The sequence below is a fragment of the Echinops telfairi genome, unplaced genomic scaffold (genome assembly GCF_000313985.2).
Source record: "Echinops telfairi isolate 266 unplaced genomic scaffold, ASM31398v2 ScPeMD7_5592;HRSCAF=6446, whole genome shotgun sequence".
NCBI lineage: Eukaryota > Metazoa > Chordata > Mammalia > Afrosoricida > Tenrecidae > Echinops > Echinops telfairi.
Genome location: NW_022109491.1, coordinates 35,038,308 through 35,060,834, shown reverse-complemented (window position 1 = coordinate 35,060,834; position 22,527 = coordinate 35,038,308). Strand labels below are relative to the sequence as shown.

Here is a 22,527-nt window from a genome sequence, read left to right as displayed (position 1 = left end):
GGGGGGGGGGTGCAGTGTGGTGGTTTAAAATCCGGAAAAACATGCACATGGGTCTTGTCCACTCACTCTACTGGTTTGGTCTGTATTCTGAACAAAGAATCCAAGAAGCTGGGCCAAACGAAGATGCACATGTCATCAGACTTGGGGGTAGGCTTATTAACAAGGTGCAATATGCAGATGACGCGACATTGCTTGCTGATAGTAAAGAGGCCTGGAAACACTTCCTGATAAAGATCAAAGACTACAGCCTTCAACCTGGGTTACACAAACCCCAAACTCACTGCCATCCAGCTGAAGCTGACTCACGGCAACCTGAACTCAGAGGGTACAACTGCCCCCGAGGGTTTCCGAGACTGCAACTCTTTACAGGGGGAGAAAGCCTTTTCTGGTGGTTTTGAACTGCCGACCTGTGGTCAGAAAAAAATTGAAGCTGGAAATAATTTGAGTCGAATTCATAATCTTTGCCCATGGAAGGAAGGAGCTGTCAAGAAATCAAATGATGAATCGCATTGGGTAAAACAGCTACAAAAGAAATCTGTACATGGGTTTCAAAGCACAGGTGTCACTTTTAGGACTGAGGAGTGTCTGATGGTATTTTCAATGGTCTTGTATGACTATGAAAGCAAGACAATAAATAAGAAGACCCAAGAATAATCTATGCCTTTGAAATTCTACTACTGACAAAGAGTATTGAACATACCATGGATGGTCAGAAAAGCAAAACAGCTCTGGTGACACTGCTGGGTCAGTGTTAGACTGCTGGTCCCGGCATGGGTGACTAACCCACCAGCCAGTCTGTGGGAGAGAGCGGAGTCTGTCTGCTCCACATAGGCGGTCCCTCAGAAACCCCATGAGGCATGCCACGAGTCAAAAGTGATTGCATTACACCGGACAACAATGACAACATCATTTCTTTAGTCCTTCAAAAACTACAGCCTGCACTTTTGAATCTCATAAGCTTTATCTTAGGAGTTTGTTTAGGGAAACCAATGTCTAGCCTTCATTTTACTCAGGTTAAGCCACATGTTACCCAACTTCATTAGCTATAATATTGCAAATATCTAATTAAATATTCTAGAAAACACCATGTTGTTGTTGTTAGGTGCCACCAAGGCGGTTCTGACCCATTGTGACCCTATTTTAAAAGCCTTTAGTAATGGTTACACATCGGGCTGAAATCTGCATGGTTGGCAGTTCAAAACCACCAACAGCTCCAAGAGAGAAAGACTGAGCTTTTTACTCCTGTAAACATTATGAGTCCGCATCGACTCAATGACCTTGAGTTTGGTTTTGGTTTGGTTAATACTAAAGTGCTTATCCACATTCCTCCTAATTCCAAAGACTTTGTATGAGGGGCTTTCAAAAAGTTAGTAGAAAAATCCTACAAGAATTAGAAAAAACATTTATAAAAGACTTTTGGGGGGAGCCAGAGTGGAAAGGGTCTAAGTTATTCTTCCTTACCAATTCTTGTGGGACTACAATTAATGGCATTAAATTGTGGACTCATTTCTCTCAATTAAACGAAGCTATTTTGACCAAGAACAAATGATCCTAAATACACACACACACACACCCTAAAATGAAAAGAAGCCAATACCTGAGTAGACTGCTACAATGTCCAAGATTTTCTGGACGACGGTCTATATGCCCTTTATAAAACAACTCATGGTTTAAAACTTTATTTGTGTTATTTTATTTGTGACAAGTTTTCCTGACCACATCACAGGTGCTATATGAAAATTTCAAAACTACTTACTCTAATTAAATCTAATCACTTCATCAATAACTTTATTCTAGTAAAAATTAGTCATGATTATTTTTACTTTTGAAATCACAATGTTTGATCCCTTAGGACTAGCAAAGGTCATAGGGGACAACTTTGCATTTTGCTTCATGTTTATGATTATTCTCTCCATTACTGACTTGTGACAGTCTTAGAATGTTGCACCAGCCAAGTGTGCTGCAAAAGACCTCCTTGGAGTGTTAAAAATCAAAGAAGTCACTCTAAGGACTAAATACACCTGACCCAAACCAAGGTATTTTCAATTGCCTCACATGCATGAAAGCTGAACTGTGAATATGGAACACTGAGGAACTGGTGCTTCTAAATATACTGTAGACTAAAAAAATGAACCCACCTGTCTCAACTTAGCTAACATAAATTGCTCTACCTAAACTTTTCCCCACTTCCTAAAATGGTCAAAATGTTTAGAAATTAGGGTTAAGACTGGGATAGAAATCCTATCCTAATATAAAACCTCCTAAGGACTCTAAAAATGTGTTAGATACAGTTCCCCAATTTCTAGATTGCTTAGCTAATTACACAGCACATCCCATATACACACACATGTATACATATATCCAACTGGAGAGACGGGTTCTGGAGAAGGACATCATGTTGATAGAGTAGCGGGGCCATGAAACAGAGAAGGCCCTCAACCAGATGGATTGACACAGTGGCTGCAGCGATGGGCTCACACACAGGACCAATGTTGGGGGTGGTGCGGGACCAGGCAGTGTTTTGTTATTCTGTGGTGCATAGGATCCTGGGTCAGAACGGGCTCGATGGTACCGCACAAAACAGTGATTGTTTATCTGCAACAATTCTCTAATAGAAAACAGGCTTGAACAAACGAACGAAACAATTTTCTTTCCAAACATCTGGACTATTAATAATGTGATATGTGCCTCAAACTGATACCTATTTTTCTGTGGAGAATCAAATGAACCACAGTCAATTAAACCGTAACTCAAACAATGAATTCTATGCATGGGAATTTACATGCATAGATAGCTAGCTTGTGATAGAGCAATGCACGCTGGGATGATTAAAAAAAAAAATCTAGGGATCAAAAAGCAAACTCACTGCCAGCGAGTGCATTCTGACGCACAGAGAACCTGTAAATCAAAGCGCGGCCCTGTGGGTTTCTGAGGCTATATGTCTTTATGGGAGCCAGAAGCCCCATCTTTTTCCTGAGGAGTGGCCCGGGGCTAAGAAATGCTGACCTTTCAGAGAGCAGCCCAACCACGACCATAGACCATTGGGGCTCATAGACAATTCAAAGTCTCTTTAGCTATGCATTCCCATGATGAAAGATGAAATTCATCCAGCGGTATAAAAAATGTTAACTCGGAGTAAACAAGCAACTCAAACTTTTGAGGACAGTATCACTTCAATAAAAAGCAAACTAAATCAGTGGGGGAGGGGAATCAATTTCAGGTGGTAGGTTCCTCCAGAATATATTTTGGTTTTATGTTTAGGATAAAAACTGCTTGTGAAATGACTATGGACACTGAGAAAATGATCAATAAAATCACCAGTTATGTAATAGCATAGTGAAAATCTTTAAGCTCCCTTGGTAAGGTTGCATTTGGATAATAAAATTATTTTCGATGTCTTCTCAGCACAAGAGTGAGTCTGGGTTATAAGTCTGGGTTAACATCTCTAGTCAATAGTGAAAAGATGTACCAACAGATGATTCGGGTACACAGCAGCGACCCTGAGGATACTTCTCTTTTTAATAGCCTTCACTGGCTCTCAAAAAGGTATTGGTTATTGAAGGTGCTTTCTATAAAAACTGGACCAGTTAGTCTCCTTTTTGCTATCATTCTCTTCTGTTTAATTAAATATGCCTCCTGTACCCAAGCATTTGATCCCACTTATAAATGATATATTTTGTACTTTGAAAAAGTAATAGAAACCACTAATAATTATCCTATACGTAAATCTACTCAAGTTTAACATCACACTTCCTTTAGAAGTGCTATCTGTTAAGCAGTTTCTTCCCATTCTGATTTGCTCCATTAAGATACCCAGAGCAGAATCTTTAACCAATACTCACTCTTATGCTATAGGGTCGTTTCCTCCACACAGTGGCCCAGTAGGACCGAGTAGAACTGGCCCTGGACTCCCAAGACTATAACTCTTTACGGGAGTCGAAAGCCTCATCTTTCTTCCATGGAACAGCTGGCTTCTAAGTGTCGATCTTACGGTTTGAAGCCCAACATAGACCCTCCACACTGCGAGGTCTCCTTTTTAAGCAACAACATGATGAAAGCACCAGTCATGATGACTGGCTACCCATCTCATGGCAGCCAGACCTTGTCATGTGACATCATCTGGGTCTTTTACATAAGAAATACATCTACAGTCTTATTCAAATACTTGGGAAAAAAAGAAGAATTATTTCTTTATACGGATCAGAACGAAATAAAATGGATATGAAAACTAGATCACCCTAAATACGAGGCTCCTGGCTTAAGCAAGGTAAAAACAAAATCTGTAAAGGAAAAGAAATACTCAAGTACGATGACCAAATTCTCAAAGGAATTCCTGGGGAAAAGATGAGAATGAGGAAGAGTATTCTAAAAATGAAGACTCAAGGGAGTAAAGGAAGACTGTGGGGTGGGAGGTGCATAAAGAGGAGCGGAGGTCAAGGAGTTCAGGAAGGAAGAGAATGCTTTGAAACTGTGGTAGCAGTTGTGCAATACTGCTCGATGTGATTGAATTATGGAATGATATATCTGTATTAGCTTCCAATAAAACGAGTTTGGAGCAAAAAACATAAAGTCTCCTGAAATGACTAAACTTTTAGCTAAGGTCTAGACCAAATCCCTTCTTGTTCTAAGTAACTCCATTTTGCATTTTCCAAGACAGCCTCTGTTACACATTACAGCTTGGCACCTTTGTAAAAATGTTCAGTGTACTTTGACCTGGCTACAAATAGTGGCGACAGAAAAGAGTGATGTTGTCCAGCCTGCACTGCGTCTTTCAAGCTGTTGGTTAGAAACGGTCAATGTTACAAGATGATTCCTCGTGTGCAGGTGTCAGACATGGCGTTATACATGTGGCTTTGTGGCTAACCTGTACTCTGAGAGCCCTCCTCCCAACTAAATGTCATTCTCTTTTCTTCTTTCTCTTTGGGCTCTGTACTTAGAAATAATTATACTGTGAACTGTTCCGGGAAATTCAGAGTCAGCCTTGTTTTGTCACCTGAAGCCCCCTTCTTCACGGAGAAGGTCAATTCCTCCAAAAACAATTAGCCAACATTCTGCCACCCATCCCTCTAGAACGAACCAATCAGAAACTCTCCAGCTGTCTCCCTTCTGTGGGGGGGTTGCCTTGATCACCTTCTGTAGTTCTATAGTCAAGAAGTTCTTGACTCCTTGCCTCCCTGTTTTGCAAAATGCTTTGCTCCATTCATCAAAGTCGCTGTGTGTGTTTTTACTTTGAACAGATGTGCAGTTACTTCTCTACAATCACAGAAAGCACATCTGGGGTATTAATTAATAGCGACCCCCTGGAACCTTCCTCTGATTGTTCTGACTCTTGGTCCAGGTGTGTGTGCCATCAGCTCTAGCATGAAAGCCCCTACACTTGACCTAGTTAAGGAGCCTGCTCATGACCTTCCTTTGCTGCCTGCCTGCTGCAGCTTCCAGCAGGAGGCAAAGAAATAACCTTGCGGTGGCGAGCAAGCCAGCCCCACAACTGCAGAAGCCAATTTCCTATAAGACACACACACGGAAACCTGAATGCTACACATGCTACCTAACCTAAGCGTTTGCAGTACGCCAGGTGGGGAATTTCCAATTTTAGTCATGGCTGGTGATATTATTTGTACTGTTTCTCATACTGAAAACAGTACACATTGGATCCAATAGGAAAACCATATTCTTGAAGTAATCTAAGGACCACACAGAATAAAGAATGATTGACTCAAAGAAAAAGAGAGCATTGTCCCTTAAGATAACGAGTAGGGAAATTGCTTTTGCCTTCCTGGGCTTCTGCCAATGCTGGAAAATTGTGAATTCTCTTCTTGAAAATTTTGTGAAGCTCAAAGTGTGAAGCCTGCCTAAACAGAGTAATCTAACAGGAAACATTCTGCAAATAATCAGAATTATACAGGTTTGAGATTTTAAAATGAACTAAATAAAACTTCTAGAAATGAAAGGGCAAAGGCTGAAATGGAAACTCAGTGGTATAGTACAGTAGAAGATTATACAGAACACCAACAAACTAGTGAACTATACAGCCCCAAACCAAAACAGAGCACTGAACTCACTGCCCTCTACTTGATTAACTCATAGTGACCCTCTAGGACACAACAGACGGTTCCTTTGGGTTTCTGAGACTAACTTTTATGGGAATAAATAGCCGCATCTTTCACCCACAGAGATGCTGGTGGGTTTGAACTGCTGATGCGCAGCTCAATATGTAGCCACTACACCAGTAGGGCTCCTTCTGAATGAGAAATAGGGTCAGAAAGAATTGCCCATAGGAAAGCACAGCAAGATAAAAAGAGGGAAAATGCTGAAAAGGAATTAGGAGACCGAGGATGAAGGATGATGGAAAGTTTAAGAAAAAGATGACAGAAATTACATTTACTGTTATCACAGCGGAGAACTTTTACAAAATGAATGAAAGTTACCCAGTGTCATCCCTGTAAGCACACAGTATAGTAAAATGACCTCAAATGTTTAGAAAAAAAAACCCAACCCACTTAAGTCCCACCCAAGGGAGAGCAGTACAAATCCCCTTCATAGGCACACCGCTAAGAATAATGGTTCACTGCTTAATAACAAGAGCAGTCAGAGGCCAGTGGAATTTTATCTCCAATATGCTGAAAAGGAAATACTCCCAACTTACAGTCCTCTAGCCATTGCAAAACACAGTCCAGAGTGAAGCCGAAATGACGACGTTTTTAGACAAGACCACACAAAAACATCTCTCCACCAGAAAAACACACAGCTGGATATTTCTCCAGGATTTAGAACTCTACTAAAAAGGAGCTGAAGTTTTTCTCTTAGGAATGTCCACTGCTGTTGTCACTTAAATTCCCGTGGGATTTAGGCCCACATCCACTGCCACCGAGTCCATTCTGGCTCATGGGGAGCCTATGGGCCGGAGCAGAACTGGCCCTGTGAGTTCCGAGATGGTCCTTCCTTACGGGAGAAAAGCCTATTGCCCTGGTGGTGCAGTGGTTACGAGCTGGGCTGCAATCCGCATGGTTGACAGTTTGAAACCGCCAGCAGCTCCCATCAACAGCTACCGTGGTCTCAGATAGCCACGGAGGGGCACCGGGAGTCAGCTTGGACTTGCAGCTGTGAGTATGGTTTTGGGGGGCTTCTCCCTCACAGCTGTGTCTGATTTGGAACCGCTGACCTTGCAGTTACCAGCCTAATGTATTCACCCAGGAACACTGCGTGAATAGGGGTCTGCAAATTGTGACTGGATGTGTACTTTAGGGTCAAGCAGCTATTCAGTGGCCTTTAGAGACCACATGAAAGAATTTGTTAAGAATGTACTTCAGGTTCATGAGGGAGGGGGGAGCGGGGAGGGACGGGGGAAAGTGAGGAGCTGATACCAAGGGCTTAAGTGGAGAACAAATATTTTGAGAATGATGAGGGCAATGAATGTACAAATGTGCTTGACATGATTGATGTATGTATGGATTGTGATAAGAGTTGTATGAGCTCCCAATAAAATGATTAAAAAAAGGAATTTACTTCAAATGGGGAAAAAATGATCAAAAATGAAAATGATCCCACACAGACAGTACCCAAGAAAGAATGTGTAGCAATAAGGCTGTGAATAGATGTACAAATCTAAATCAACTCTGATTACACAGCACAACGTGATCATGTCTTATGGGTTTAAATTTTTTGTTTGTTTGTTTTTGGGGGGTTTAAATTTTATAGAACTAAAATGTACTTCAAATAAGGGGGGGAGGGGGTTTAAAAAACAAAACCAAAGACTACCCACTGTCATTTAGTTGATTGTGACGCTAGTAACCCTACGTGCCAGAGTGTAACTGCCCCCACCCCCCAGCCCCTCCCCAAGCCCTCAAACCTGGTGGTGTGGTGGGTTTCTAAGACTATAACTCTTTACAAAGTAGACAGCCTCATCTTCCACCCAAGGGAGGGTATAGATGGAGTTAAAATTGTTCTAAATTCTTAGCATTGGCCAGAAGGAGAGTAAATATGTTGTTTTGTATGCAGGAACCCAACTTCTTTACTTAAAAAAAAGAAAGAAACCTTTTACCAAACAAACAAAACCCACCACTGTGTGGGCCCATCCGGATTTGCCAACGAGCAATTAACCAATGAGCAGGTAACCATTGTGGACTCGGGTCTGGTTTCTCCATGACATAGGCCAGTGGGTGCAGGGAGGGAGAATCCACCTGTACCCATCAAGCAGCCAGAGAGGAGACGAGGAACGCACTACCCATCCAGGAAGGTCTCCGTGTTGGACATCTGCCAAGGGAAATCGGCCAGACCCACCAGGGCAGAGAGGATCCAGTGAGAAGAAATCTGGAGACTAGGCAAATGCACAGAGACCAGCATGTTTGAGTGACTATCCGGGGCGGCGAACAGAGGCTGGAGGGCTGAAAGGGAGGATGGCAGATGTTACTGTATTCCAGTTAACGGCGATGAAAGTTGTGGAAGTGGATAACAGTGATCCAAAATATGGTGAACATAATGTCATTGACTTATACATATTTAAATGGTTCAAGGGGCCAGTGGTTAGATAGATGAATATATGTGTGTATATGTATATATATACACACACATATATGAATATATATTTCACAATGAAAAATTCTAAAGTGAAAGACAGATTTTACTTGAAAACCCTATGTAAGTATTTTTCTCCTCAGAGCAGCGGGAAGGCAGGGCTGAATTATCAGCCATGGTAAGGGTTTTATCTCAGAACCCTGTGGTAGGTCTGACAAGACTTAACATCACCAAGATGTATGAGTCACTCGCTCAGTTACAAAGATGTCAGAGGGGAAATGAGGAAAATCAGTCTCTATTCCCCTGGTGGAGGGTGGGGCAAAAGACCCCATAGCTACAGGACAAAATGTTCTTCTGGTGTAAATTAAAATGGCCTAAAGCTTCCTGGAATTTTCTCTTACTGATGCGCTCAATTAAAATAGAAAACCTGAGTTCTAAGAAGCATGAAAGACAAATTAAATGTCAGACAAACTAAATTACACATTTATCGACTGCTTCTTCGCTTTAGGGGGAAGGTTTATTAAGATGCCCCCCACCCCCACCCCAACAAAGGCAATTCTTCTTGTAAAGAAAGCCAGTAGCTGCAAGGTGATCAATATCCATCGGAATCTTCTCAGTAGATTCAGGCCAACTCTCGATGAAAGGTGTTTCAACATGTTAACATAAATTTTCTTGAAATGCCCAAGAAAAGGGCAAAGGATTCCTCTTATTTTCATAATGAATCCATCCACACGTGAACACATCTATATAAGGTATGGTTTCACGGCATTGGCCGTTGGCTTCTTTATTTTTATTTTTCAACAATTCTCTGCTTTGGCAAAACCTGATATGGAAATCCCAAGGAAACCAATTATGTCGCTGAGCTGAAAGACTGGCCAGGGTATATTGTATCCATCTAAAGAACTCTGCAGTCAGAAGTCTCATAAAAAGACCTTGAACATTACTGATCACAGCGTCCCCTGAGGATGGATGGCTCACTCCAGGAAACACACTGAGCATTTCTTCAGGGTGTCGAACTCTACCGAAAAGAGGCTGATCATTCTCTTTTCAGAAAGTCCACAGGGGCTTGTCGCTTAATAAGACCAGCGGGACTTGATGTGCTGCCACACTGTGATGTTACATGCAAGTGGGGGCCGGAAGATGCATTGAGTTGCCTGTGCAGCCCACAAACCTCCCTTTTGCCCAGTTATGCGACAATTACACACAAAGGCATCAATGGTTTGTTTCATCGACCCTCTTTTGATAGTAAAAGCACGATCTCTAAATATCCAAAATGCCTGCTGTATATCACAAAGTGGGACCTTCTGAAGCAACCTTTCACATTGAGGCGGGGCAAGCGTTGTCTCCTACCCAATCCAGCCTGGCGACAGTCGCTGCACTGTGTGTGGAAAATGGAGTACTAGATTTCTAACCTGGTTTTGACTGGCATGGAATGGCCGGCTCGTATGAATGGTTAACATGCTCAGATGCTAACCAAAAGGTTGGTGGTTTGAGTTGACCTCGGGCCTCAGGCCAGGAAATCTACTTCTGGGAGGGGGGGCGGGCCCGGGACAGCCCTTGAAAAACAGGGAGCTCAGGTCGACTTTGACACTCAAGGGGCCGCGCTAGTCAAAGTGACCTCATGGCAGCTGATCTGGCTGACTGAGATGAATTCTCCTGTGGCTGCCTTGTTTCAGGCTGGTAATAATATGGGGGAGTTGGCACTGACCTGAGGGGCATGGGTAAAGGGTTGGCTGAGTTGTACTTTTAATTAATTCTCTTCTATAGTTCACTCTAAATCTAGTAAGAATGTCTCCTTGGCGGTAGTAAACGTTTGCTTTTCAGAGCTTGGATTCTTATATGTTTTTCTGTCAAATCTTTTTTATGCCTAGTTGTTCATTTTAAAATGAGCTGCTTGGGGCAATGGCCTCCATCCGGTGACCCCAATTTCCCAGCCTGGGGAGAAAGCAACAAGCTGACCTGGTACCCTGAGAATGCTGAAGGAGCCTGGATCCTTAAGGAGGCTGCTGAGCCTCAAAGTTAGCCCTTCCTTGAACTGCCATACTTCTGAACTGTCGGTAACGTGACTTACTAAATACTGTGACTGTTGAAGGCAGTTTTAATTGAATTTTTTTGACAACTGAAGCTAGACTGCCCAAATGATCAAAACTTACTCATTTTCCTAATGTGCAGTTATATTTAATGCGGGAAATGTACTAAACATTTACTAACATCCATTTTAAGCATCAAAATTGTTGGAGTGATTTATAGCCTACAAACGATTTCATTTAATGGGAGAAAGGTGAGGTTGTCTACTCTTGCAGCGATGTAAAGTCTCGGAAATCCAAAGGGGCAGTTCTGTCTGTGCTATAGGGTCACTGTGAGTGGGAATGCACTTGGTGGTTCGATTTCATTGAAACACATTTGTGATTGTGTGTCAGCTATCAGCTGACATTGCTAACCCAATTAAAGCCAATTATACCTCAGGTGAAAACAACAGTCTTTCTCAAGAGGGATTGTTTTCTTTTAAGGACTACCAACTGATTACTAAGATATTAACCATAAACAAATTACATGATATCAATGTACAAAGTAACGACAAATTAGAATTGAGACAGCATGGATGGAAATGTGGATCTTCTTACAAAAGGGCTTTCACGAGTTCCTGGAAAGTGAGACTAAAAGAACTTTCCCATGAGCCTTTTGAAGCCCCTTGAGATAGCACCAAGACCTGACTATTTTGTCTCTTAACTTTCAGTAGAACGTGAGTCTTTTGCTCCAAACACTGAGTATTTTAAAACGAGGACGCAATTCCATTCACCCCTGAATGGCAAATTAGAAATTTCTGAAATCACGTGATTTTTCCTGCTTATCTGCTGCATAACCAGTGTGGAAGAATGGCTCACGACACTTAAACCATACCTGTATATGAGACACATGCAAATCACTAGCAGATTTCAAGAATGATTGATTCCTGGATTTTCATGACTTGAGGATCTATATTGCTAACCCTGAAAACTATCCCAAACTCCCTGCCATCAAGTGGATTCCAGTCCCTGGCGACCCTAGAGGACTGTCCTGCGGGGTTCTGAGACCGGAAATCTTGGAGAGAGGAGGACCTTCAGCTTCCTCCCTGAGCAGCTGGTGGTTTTCAATTACCGGGCCTTTAACATCCCAACACATTACCCACTCAGCCACCAGGGCTTCCCGAAAATTATAGGAATCAAACATTTAAAATGGATGCCTAGGTTCTAGAATATATATGAAAGGAGACTGAAAACAACCAGGAAAATACATCTAGAATCACCTTCAAGAAGTCGGTCAGAAGTAACTTACTGCATGGAATATTCAGTGACATAAAATAAATACTTTCAAGCTCTGTGCCTTTAGAAAAGGTCTTTATGGAACAGTGATCTCTTTTAGAGTATATGTTTTAAACTTCAGATAGAAAGAAAATAGAAAAACACCTTTTCTCATACCGGAAGATCATCTGTGATGACTCACAATGGCTGTAATGTTCTAAAATTGAGATGCTGCTTGCTAACTTGAAAATATTTTATTTATAGATATTCCGGTCATTTAAAGTTGTAGTCATGAAACAATTGCTGTGTTATCACACAATGTGCTTGCTTAGAGCGATTTTAAAGTGGAGTTCCACCAAAGTGTTGTTATAGCAAAAAACGGATATTTGCTGCTTTAAGGTTTTTAAGAGTTTTGCTTTGTGAAATTCAAGGCTGTGGTGATACAGGGCATCCTCTGCTGGAGAGAGTCTGTTACTGCAACCGTCAGATCTTTGGCGCTGAAGAGACTTGATCTGTCTCTTCAATTTCACAGGCTGGAAATTACCTGGAAGGCTTAAGGGAAGATTTAAAAACTACCTACGCCTGAGCCCCACGTTCCACCAACTGAACACAGCTGTAGGTCATGTCTCAACACCTCACCTGTTGATGATCAATGTTTAGGACATACTGCAATAATTTTTATCATCACCCAGGAAGGCTCACGTGTTTGATATGTGAGAATTTACCTGAGATTGTGTGAGGTACTTAGGTGAAGCAGGAAGGGCTGAGTCTTATTGAATAGGAATAAACAAAAGCGATCATGTATTATTATATTCAGCTCCGTTTACCTTGGGCTTTTCGTCCAGGATCTGCTGACGTATCTCCTTGTGTTTCTCTACCAGTTTTTCTTGCCTCTTACTTTGTGCTTCTTCTAACTACAGAGGAAAGAAAACACAAACTGGGTCATCTTCATTTAAACATTCAAGTGTGAGTATTTAAGAAAAACTTGCAAATTATAGAGATCCACATACAGTACACAATTATTCAGCTCCCGGTCCAGAACCCCCCAGGCTAAATCCACGGCCTCGGAGTCCACTGTGACTCGTGGTAACCACCTTCACAGGACAGAATCGAACTGCCCACAGGATTTCCATGGCTCTGCTCTTTAGGGAAGCAGACTGCCCCAGCTCCCTCCTGTGGAACAACTGGCAAATTTGAACTGGCGACCCTTTGGTTAGAAGCCGAGCAATGAACTACTACCAGGGCGCCTTTCCTACAAGCACAGGAGGCTCTTGCCACGTGGTGATCAGATCTTGCCACGTGGTGATCAGAGAACATAGTGGTGGGAGTAGGGTAGGGGGTGGGGGAAACGAATCGGAGAGTGGTCAATGGAATACACTGTTTTCCCACTTTTATAAATGTTTGAAAGGTCGCACAATGCCAAATTAAAAGGTGTGTGGGCGGGGGCGGCGATTGTCTTTGCGGATTGTCATCTTCTATCACTGGTGACGACTAAAGATCTTTCGGGAAACTTTCCAGTTGGCCTTGTTTCTGGCCTCTGGACTGTGGAGGTTAATCTCGATGATCTGTTCTCAATTGGGTTTTTACAGTGAACCCTCGCCACTTCACGCTTCGACTTCCGCGGCTTCACTCTATCGCGGTTTTTGCGTAACAGCGCATGCTCTGTCATTACTGCCACTGATTGGCTCATACTGTACACGCTTCTGTCTGCATCGCTACGTATCGGAGCTACGTATCAGATGCATTTTTGCTTTTGTACAGTGTACTGTAATTGTTTGCGATTTTTAAGAAATTTTATCTAAGCCCTATGATGGCTCCTAAACGAGCTGCTTCTTCTAAGCCTCTGACAATAAAAATAAGCGCCAGAGGAAGATGCTCACCATCCAGGAAAAGGTAAAACTTTTGGATATGATCAAAGATGGCAAGAAAATCGTGGAGGTTGCACGTCATTTCGACTTGAATGAGTCTTCCGTTCGCTCCATCCATAAAGAGGAAAAAAACATCCGTGCTACGGCTACTTTCACTTTCAACAAGGAAGCAAAGCGCATCGTAACAAGGAATCCTACTTCGCGGAATTTCATTTATCACGGTAGGGTCTAGAACTGATTAACCGCGATAAACGAGGGTTCACTGTATACAGTGGTTTGTCATTAAACGAGCAGAACTGTTTATTTAAAGCGGTTGCTCTGGAAGCAAGTCCACCAGGTGTTGGAGGTCAGAAACGCAAACCCTCCTCAAACATCCACCCAGAGTCTGCAAAGGGAGTGGTGAACCGACATACTCTCTTGATAGACTGCACCACCTCTTGGATATACGAGCGGATCATCTCCGTCTTCTCCCTAGGAAAAAATGAGGAAGAAATCATGAAAGGGACTCACCCCCCACCTACCAGCAGGGGGAATCTCAGACTTCCAGAGGCAGGGGAACTCCTCAACATTCCACTATGACAAGCTTCAAGACACAGCTCTGGGCACAGGTTGGGCCCTGCCCCATGTGCAAGCCTTATTTTAACTAAACACTGGGAGGTCGACTGGCAATCTCTAAAGTGAAGATTTAGCTTTTTCTCAGAGAGAATATCTTTACTCCGTCTTTTTCAGAAGACCCTGGGTGAACCTTGATCCTTTTGGAAGTGCCCTTTGAATTGTCACTGTGGAAAAAGCGTACAAAGGGACCTTTTGAGAGGCTGAGTAGGGAATGAGGGGTTTGCGCACAGTTAGGAATCGGTCGCTTGTTACAGAATAAACAGTTCTAGGTAAAAAGGAATCGGAGGGCCGCCTTCTTTTACTTACTCTTCCATTTGGCTTTTGTCTTTGGATTTGGCTTCCGTAATTTTCTCTTGCCGCTTTTTATCCATTTTCTTCTTTAATTCCTTTTTCTCTCTAAAGTCAAACGGAAAAAGAGACAAATCAAACGGCGCTCTGTATTCAGTCAAGGCGACAGGACACTGTAACGGGCTTGGCCATGGCTTACTTCTCACAGAGTTCCTTGAGCTTCTTTAACTGGTTGTTCTGACACTCCTCCGCCACATCCGTCAACTTCTGGATAAGCTGAGGGAAGACAATGCCAGTTTGCTGTTTTACACGATTACAAAGCACTTCCTCCCCCAACAACAGCCTTGGTAGTGAGACTGTCTGTGACTGATGATTGCAGGTGGCGCCAATGGCCAGACACTCACCACTGCCAGTGAGGGCATCCTTTGAAATCAGCACGTTCTCTAAGCTGATCGGTTTTAGTAGTACGTGCTTATGATCTTTTTAAATTTCAGGGACTTCATTAGAAACTATTCTGGTGACTGAAGCTTGGGTCAGTGCAAAAGCAAATGACCAGGTGGTCTCAGGTTCCAATCAACATGACTTCTTACATGGGTGATCTGGGACAAGGGACCTACATTTTTTGGAACCTATAATTTCTTGGTCATAAAGGAGGTTATTAGGGTTAATATCTTTGAGAACGGAGCCCCTAGGTGGAGCAAATGGCTAAGCATTTGGCTGCTTTCTGAAAGGTTGTGTGTTCAAGTCCACCCAGGGGTACCTTTGAAGAGAGACTCGGTGATCCATTTCCAAACGAGCACAGCCTGGGAATCCCTATGGAGTACAGTCCTTGACCTGTGATGTTGGTGCTATTCTCCTGATTTTATATCCGAAGGAAATGAATTACGAGGCTGTGCAGACTGAGTACAAACCCAGACAACTGTGTTCGCTGACTGCTCTTGGCCTTCTGCACCATGTCATGCTATCTTTTATTGCAATTTTAAAAAGGCATTTTTAGAAAACCTTTTTTTTTAATCGAAGATAATTTGAGTGGGCAATTATGAAATTCTTACAGAGTTACAGCAAAGAACCCACCTTAACTCAAAATTGATATGAAAATTAATGCATTCACCTAAGACGTAGGTGAGCTCTGAGCAAACATTAATGAGTGTGGGGTTGGCCAACAGAAAACCTTCACATCATTCAGAAGAGATGGCCTGATCATGACCCTCACAATTCAAATCATCACTAACAATTACAGATCGGCAGTGACTTTTATCAAACGTGGTGGTGGTGGTGAGGTGCCGTGAAGCCTGCGCCAACTCACAGCAGCCGCACATAACAGAAGGAAACACTGCCCGTCCCCCACCATCCTCGCAATTGCTTTCAAGTTCCAGGCCAGCACTGTAGCCACTGTGTCAACCCCTCTGGTGCAGGGCCTTCCTCTTTTCCCGCTGCCCTGCTACTTTCCCAAGCACATGGCCTTCTCCGGGGACATCTCTCTGCCACTGAGGAGCTGTATCGTTCCAGTGTGAAAAGCCCTCCGCCATCTCCTCAGGGGCACCGATGAAAGCTCTATTCTAAGTGGAGGCCTGTGCGCTTCTCAGGAACTGGCTCCTCCTCCACCCACTCTAAGTCCTTCATGGGCTGTTCAGGGGCTGTGACTGTGACTACTCAGAATCATTTGGGGAAACGTCTCTAATGTTTGCCTTCCATGATACGTAAGGACGGGTCCAGCGGAGCGTGTAAAGCAACGCCTGGGCATTCCAAGCATTCCCTCCCATGTTTCTTGCTCACAGACGGCCCCCCACCCCCACCCACTCTCACCCACCTCTACACACACCTTCCCTCTAGTTAAAAGCCTCCGTGCATGTCACAGGCCACGTCCAATCCCAGGAGGGTGCAGCACCAGGACTGCAGTGGCCCTCTCTTAGATTGACTGGCTTCCCGGCCTCCCAGACCCACCAGAACGGGCACCATCTGGGGACCCTCTCTGCTTGCCATTACAGACTGAATCCAGAAGCAGCCAGGCTGATTCTGGGTGAGTGCTTATTTGAGTTTCTCTTTCTCGGGTTCTCCGCCGTCTCGCGGTGGCCTTTTGACAATCCTGGTACCAGATTGGATAACTCTAAGCCCCCAGGGCTCTGGTTGCACTGACTGGAGGACAGCCTCCTGGTCTGCTGCCCACTCTCCTCCCTACACTTGACATGGCCTCGAACTGACTCATCGAGCACGCTCCCTGAGCCTGTTGCTCTTCTGGAGCTCAAATTTTACTCAAACCACCCCCCCCACCACCACCACCATGGGAAGTACCCAATCTAAGCTGCCCCCAAATTCGCCTCTGCAGTGCCTACTTGCTAATCTTAAACCTCTGGGTCTAAACCCAGTCGTTAAGCCTAAATGCCTAATTTTCCTTTGTAAGCAGATTTGGCCTCAATACAAATTAGACCAGTGGTTCTCAACCTTCCTAATGCAGAGACACCTTTAGTACAGTTCATGTTGTGGTGAACCCAACTATAAAATGATTTTGTTGATACTTCATAACTGTAATTTTGCTACTGTTAAGAATTGAGTGACCCCTGTGAAAGGGTCATTGGGCCTCCAAAGGGGTCACGACCCACATGTTGAGAACTGCTGAATTAGACAATAACTCAAGAGGACCACAAGATGGCACTCTCGATTTTACAGCCCTCGGGGACCCAGATAGTTTCTGTAGACACAATGGCAAGTTTCTAGAAGTTCCCTATGAACAGGCCTTTTTCTACTTTCATTCTCACCTTATCTATGTCAAAACTGCTGGCTCAAAAAAAATTAAAAAACAAAAACAAAAAACTGCTGGCTCAGGAGAGCCACCTCTCCCGGACAATCAATCTTCTTTTGATCCTTAAGACCATGCTCCTCCGCCCACAGTCGTACCTGCCATCCCTTCTCCCCCACCTCCATCTTCTCCAGCTTTTTCTCCTCCTCCTCCTTATAATGTTCTTCCAGTCTCATGTTTAGCAACCCCCACCCGGCTCCTACCGCCTCCTCTGCCTTGCCATTCTCTGATCACCCATCTCCTCCACCGTTGGCCCCACCCCATTCTTCATCACCATTTGCCTCCCACCACTGCCAGCTTCTACAGTCTCCTCCTACTCTCTCCTGCCATTGTCTTCACCCCACACCCGTCTGTGCTCAGCCCTTCCCTGACCAAAGCCTCTTCTATATATCTAATAATTCCACCTTCAGACCCTGCCCCTCTCCTCCCTCTCTGCGAGGTCGCAGGGGCTGAGGGACTTGTTAGGGTCCCATAAACCTTTTTCTCTTTCTGATCTATACATGTGGGACCCTTTTCCTCTGACCCGGACACTTATATTAAAGAGTTCAGATATCTCACTGAGTCTTATGAGCTTACCTGACCTGATATTACATTAGTCTTACAACTACTGTATCCCCTGAAGACAGGGAGAGAGGCTGGGTAGTGGCCCAGCAGAGAGGTGATGAAATTCATATCCGGGACCAGACTAAACTGGACCAGGAGACCCTCACTGGAATTGTCAACTCGGTCTTAGGGACCACACTCTCCGAGATGAAATGGTTAAGCACCTTATTGAAGGTTTACAAAAGATGGATAATAAATCAGTCAATTATGACAAGATGAGAAAAATCCTTCAGGAGCCCAAAGAAAATCCTGCCCAGTTTCTATCTCCCCTCTCAGAGGTTTCCCATAAGTTCACCAGGGTTGATCCCTCAATACCAGCTGGCACCACTTTACTTCATTCACACTTTAGCTAAGTCAGTTCCTGACATTCAGAGGAAGCTTAAAAAGCTGCAGGATGGTCCTAAAACTCCACACTGAGACCTTCTCAATGCAGCTTTTAAGGTTTCCAATAATGGAGAGGAACAGGAAAATTCACATAAATGACATAGGGACAAAGCTAAATATCAGATGCTGGCTAACACCCTTTAGGGCAAATGGGTGAATCCAGACCAATAAACACTGAGCTACAAACAGGTCAACCACCTGGATCGGTGCTTTAAATGTGCCCGCACTGAAAACAAGGAGGGCACTGGGAACTTAATTGCCCTTTCGGCCAGAGGGCGGGAAGGATAGTCTCTTTCAGAATACCTCCAGAGCAACTAGCTCAAGACACCAAATTGTCAAGGCTTCTAAGCTTGGCCACAGAGGATCAATGGTGTCCAGTGTCGACAGCCCCCACGGAGATCACCTATTATGAGCCCAGGGTAACGATCATTGTGTGAGGTAGGCATATTTCTTTCCTTTTGATAGAGTTCCACTTATTCAACACTACCTGAACATTCAGGGCAAATGTCTGTAGCACCCACCGCTATTGTAGGACTCTCAGGTATAGTCTCACCACCCCTCATGACACGGCCACTCTTCTGCAGTCTTTATAATGTACATTTCTCACACCGGTTTCTCACACCCCCAAATCACTCATCCCTCTATTGGGCAGAGATAGTCTTACTAAATTGAAAACTAGTAACTTTTCATTGACCGGGGCTTCCCAAGCTCCAAACCTGTGGCTTCCTTACAAGCTGCACCAGATGACACCCCCACCAACTCCCCTCCTTTACCCTGCATTCTGGTTAACCCAAGATTTTGGGATGTCACCTCACCCACTGTTGCTCTGCATCACCAACCTGTTTACATCAGATTGAAAGACCCCTCAAATTTTCCTAATGTTTCTCAATACCCTATAGCTCACCCAAACCTGAAGGGTCTTGTCTATTTCAGTGTTTTCAAAGTTTTTTTTATAGGAACACATCAACCCCTAAAGCGCTAACTGGACCTTATGGAGTGGGACAGCTAGAAGCCTTCCACAGCCCACCTCCAGCAGGAAGCTTTGGCCCTATTCCCTCTTATCAAAAGGTAGGAGTGGTGGGTCCAGCTGAGTGTGAAATGACGCCTGGCCATTCCAAGAGTTCCCTCCTACATTTCTTGCTCACACTCTCTCCATCCCCACCCTGCACCCTGCCCAACACACCTTCCCTCGGGCTCAAGAAGCCTCCCATGAGTGCCATAGGCCACGCCACTCCCTTTATTCAAACTTGCCAACCAGGGAACTACAGGATGCTCTCCCAACCCCAGCCACTAGCCTCCACCCCCGAGGTTATTAGGTTACATTTGTCTGTGCCCTTCTTTGTGTGGGCACTACTGTTCCATTTTTATGGTAGCCCAGAGACTGCACTTCCCAATAAAGCCTGTGACTGATACCCGCATTTCCGCTCAGTCCTTTTTCTGACGTGTTCCTGTGCCTATGGAGTCTCCGCATCTCTGGGTTGGGCCGATCATCCACAAATCTCCCTAGATTATTTGGAAGCTTTGTCAGATTCAGTGAGTCTGGTGGGCCCATTCTTCATTCTACAGGCACCTCCGAAGTCTTCCAGCAACTCTTGTGACTTCAACTTGACCTTCCAACGTCTATTTCTGTGTCTTCCTTTCTATGACTCACTTGGTGCCAGACTATTTTCTCGATGACACCAGCGCTTGACTCACAGTTCCTGCTGTACTTCCAGTCCTTTATCTGTGTTCTCCTCATTACCCCAAACTATTTTCTCACCTTTGAAATAGGGATCGTTTTCCCTTTAAACTTTGTGTTCCTATTAGCTGGCGTTCCTTTGCATAGAAACACATGACCTTCTTCACAATCTGAGTTCTTGACTTATCTTTGAATTTTTCTTCATGTTCATCTCTAAAATGGAAACATAATTGTTGCCTCCCCTAATGACCCACCCCCATAGTCTTCAACTCCATCATCTCCTTGCTGTTCCAACCACTGATATGTACCTGGTTTTCAACTTAATAGTAGTAGTTCATAGAGTATCTGTTTCCCTCAAAAAAAGTAAAAAATCCCATAATGTCAATTCAATGGTGTGCTCTATCAAACCATGGCACTGGTTAAGGAATCAGTTAAGAAGAATCCTCTTGACAGAATGCTGGATGTCTACCCAGACTCAACACAAAACTTTTCTTCCTTAATTTATGGTGCCCCCAGCAAGTGCCATAGCCAGTCTCTTTCTGATTCTCGGAGTGGCTTCAGTCCAGTTTGGTATCTCTAACAGCTTGATGATCAACTCTAGCTGATGGTGACTCTAAGAAGGCTTTCTTTAAGATTTCTCCAATGTGTCGTTGGAAAGAAATAAAATTTAGAGAGAAGAATACCATTTACACAGAAAAAAGGAGAAAGAGAGGGAAAGAAAGAGAGGGAGGGAAAGGAGAGATTGGCTTAGTAAATGCCACAGATACATTTTTTCCCCTAGAATTCTTCTCAGTGTCTTCTCTACCCATGGATTGAACACCAATCATTTCCCAAGTGATATACATTGTGTATTTTCCCTGTATGTATTTTTCATGCGTAAGCTTGTTCAAAATGAATATCTGTCCCTTGCAATCAAGAATGTCTGGAAAAAAATAATAGAAAAATTTCTCAGCTTAACTCCTAAATAAGAGTTTGGGATCAAGAGATGTGACAACAGAGCCCAGAAAGGTGATTCCCTTACCACCTCGCACAAAAGTTTAAGTGTTTTTAGCTATTTTTTTTTTTTAAGTAAAAGGGAAGAAATTTATTGGAGCCCATACGGAAAACCCTAGCAGGGCCCGGCATCCCCTACTGTGTAGGCATGCCCAGCAAAGGGTCACACCATTCACTGTACCCCCATGTCCCAGAGGGACTCCCCTTGAGCCGGGCCCCAAAGTCCCAGGACTGGCTGGGGGTGGGAACTTTTTAGCTTTTACCTGAAGGCAAAGTAACTCACTTTTAGTTTGTTCAATAGCAGGCCGACTCTCATAAAAGAGTCACTCAATCATAATATTAGCCACAAAACTCCCTGGGAGCAAACTGTCTATTAAATGTAGCCTAAAAGGGGAACCGATTACATGGAACTGTGTGTGACCTCCTCCCTGGGGGACAGACAACCGAAAAGTGGATGAAAGGAGATGTTGGACAGGGCAAGATATGACAAAATACCAATTTATAAACTATCAAGGGCTCATGTGGGAGGGGGGAGCGGGGAGGGAGGGGAAAAATGAGGACCTAATGTCGGGGGTTTAAATGGAGAGAAAATGTTTTGAGAAATGATGTACAAATACGCTTTACACAATTGATGTGTGTATGGATTGGGATAACAGTTGTATGAGCCCCTAATAAAATGTTAAAAAAAAAAAATGTAGCCTAAAAGAAGAGCTTAGTTTAGAATTCCTAGGAAATAAAACCAGGTGGGTACATGGTAAACTGAACTGCAGTAAACAGAATTTAACTTTCAATAGGAATGTTTTCTGGCCCAAAGAAATAAATAAATCTAAATTATTCTGTTTGTGTACTACGTGTGCCAACTTTCCAAGTTAAATGTTCCAAACTTTTTAGGTAATGAAAAGAAAAATCTCTGCAGAGTATAATTTCCTGTTTGTTCATGATTCCATGCTAAGTTTCACTTGGTTTTGTTATTTGAGGCTGAGAAAAAATGGTTTCTTCAGATAATAATTCCGCAACTCTAACTCAAAAGGGATAAGAACTACCTAGGCAGAAATTGGAGTCTCTTCTCAGAAGCATACGTCCAGGAAATGTGCAGGAAGCCAAGAGTCAAAAGACCACCCTATCGGCATAACTCGTCTTCTGTCCCCTTTTAGTGTACTGGCTTGAGACATTTCCTTCTGTTCTGCTAGTGAAAGCATCCACTGGTGGTTTTTGCTAAAATGATTTTCTGCTAGAGAGAATTAATTGATGATGCTCTTGACTAAGTTGTGATTTACCGAATAAACAAATTACTAGTAATTTCAAAGCCAAGTCTGTGTTTCTACTGGGGTTTATCTTCATTCAAATCGGGAAATATTCAGTTCAACTAATATGAGGTATCTTTAGAACATTTGCAAAAAATGCAATTAAAATGGAATTTACCAGTGAAGTTTTTAAGCCCCTCATACTTATTGAGTACCAAAAACGGTGTCAACTTGGCTCAACAGTGAGAAGAAACACAAAGCT

General features: G+C 43.5%; 1 protein-coding gene across 1 annotated transcript in view; it reads right to left on the bottom strand.

The window, feature by feature from the left end:
* PLCB1 (phospholipase C beta 1) overlaps nucleotides 1–22,527 on the bottom strand; it is an 842,442-nt gene that overhangs the window by 102,487 nt on the left and 717,428 nt on the right. The window contains exons 28-31 of the mRNA XM_030887038.2: nucleotides 14,766–14,842; nucleotides 14,585–14,674; nucleotides 14,077–14,134; nucleotides 12,623–12,709 (exon numbers count right to left, since the gene is read on the bottom strand). Coding sequence (XP_030742898.1) covers nucleotides 12,623–12,709; nucleotides 14,077–14,134; nucleotides 14,585–14,674; nucleotides 14,766–14,842 — 312 coding nt within the window. The remainder of the gene's footprint in view (nucleotides 1–12,622; nucleotides 12,710–14,076; nucleotides 14,135–14,584; nucleotides 14,675–14,765; nucleotides 14,843–22,527) is intronic.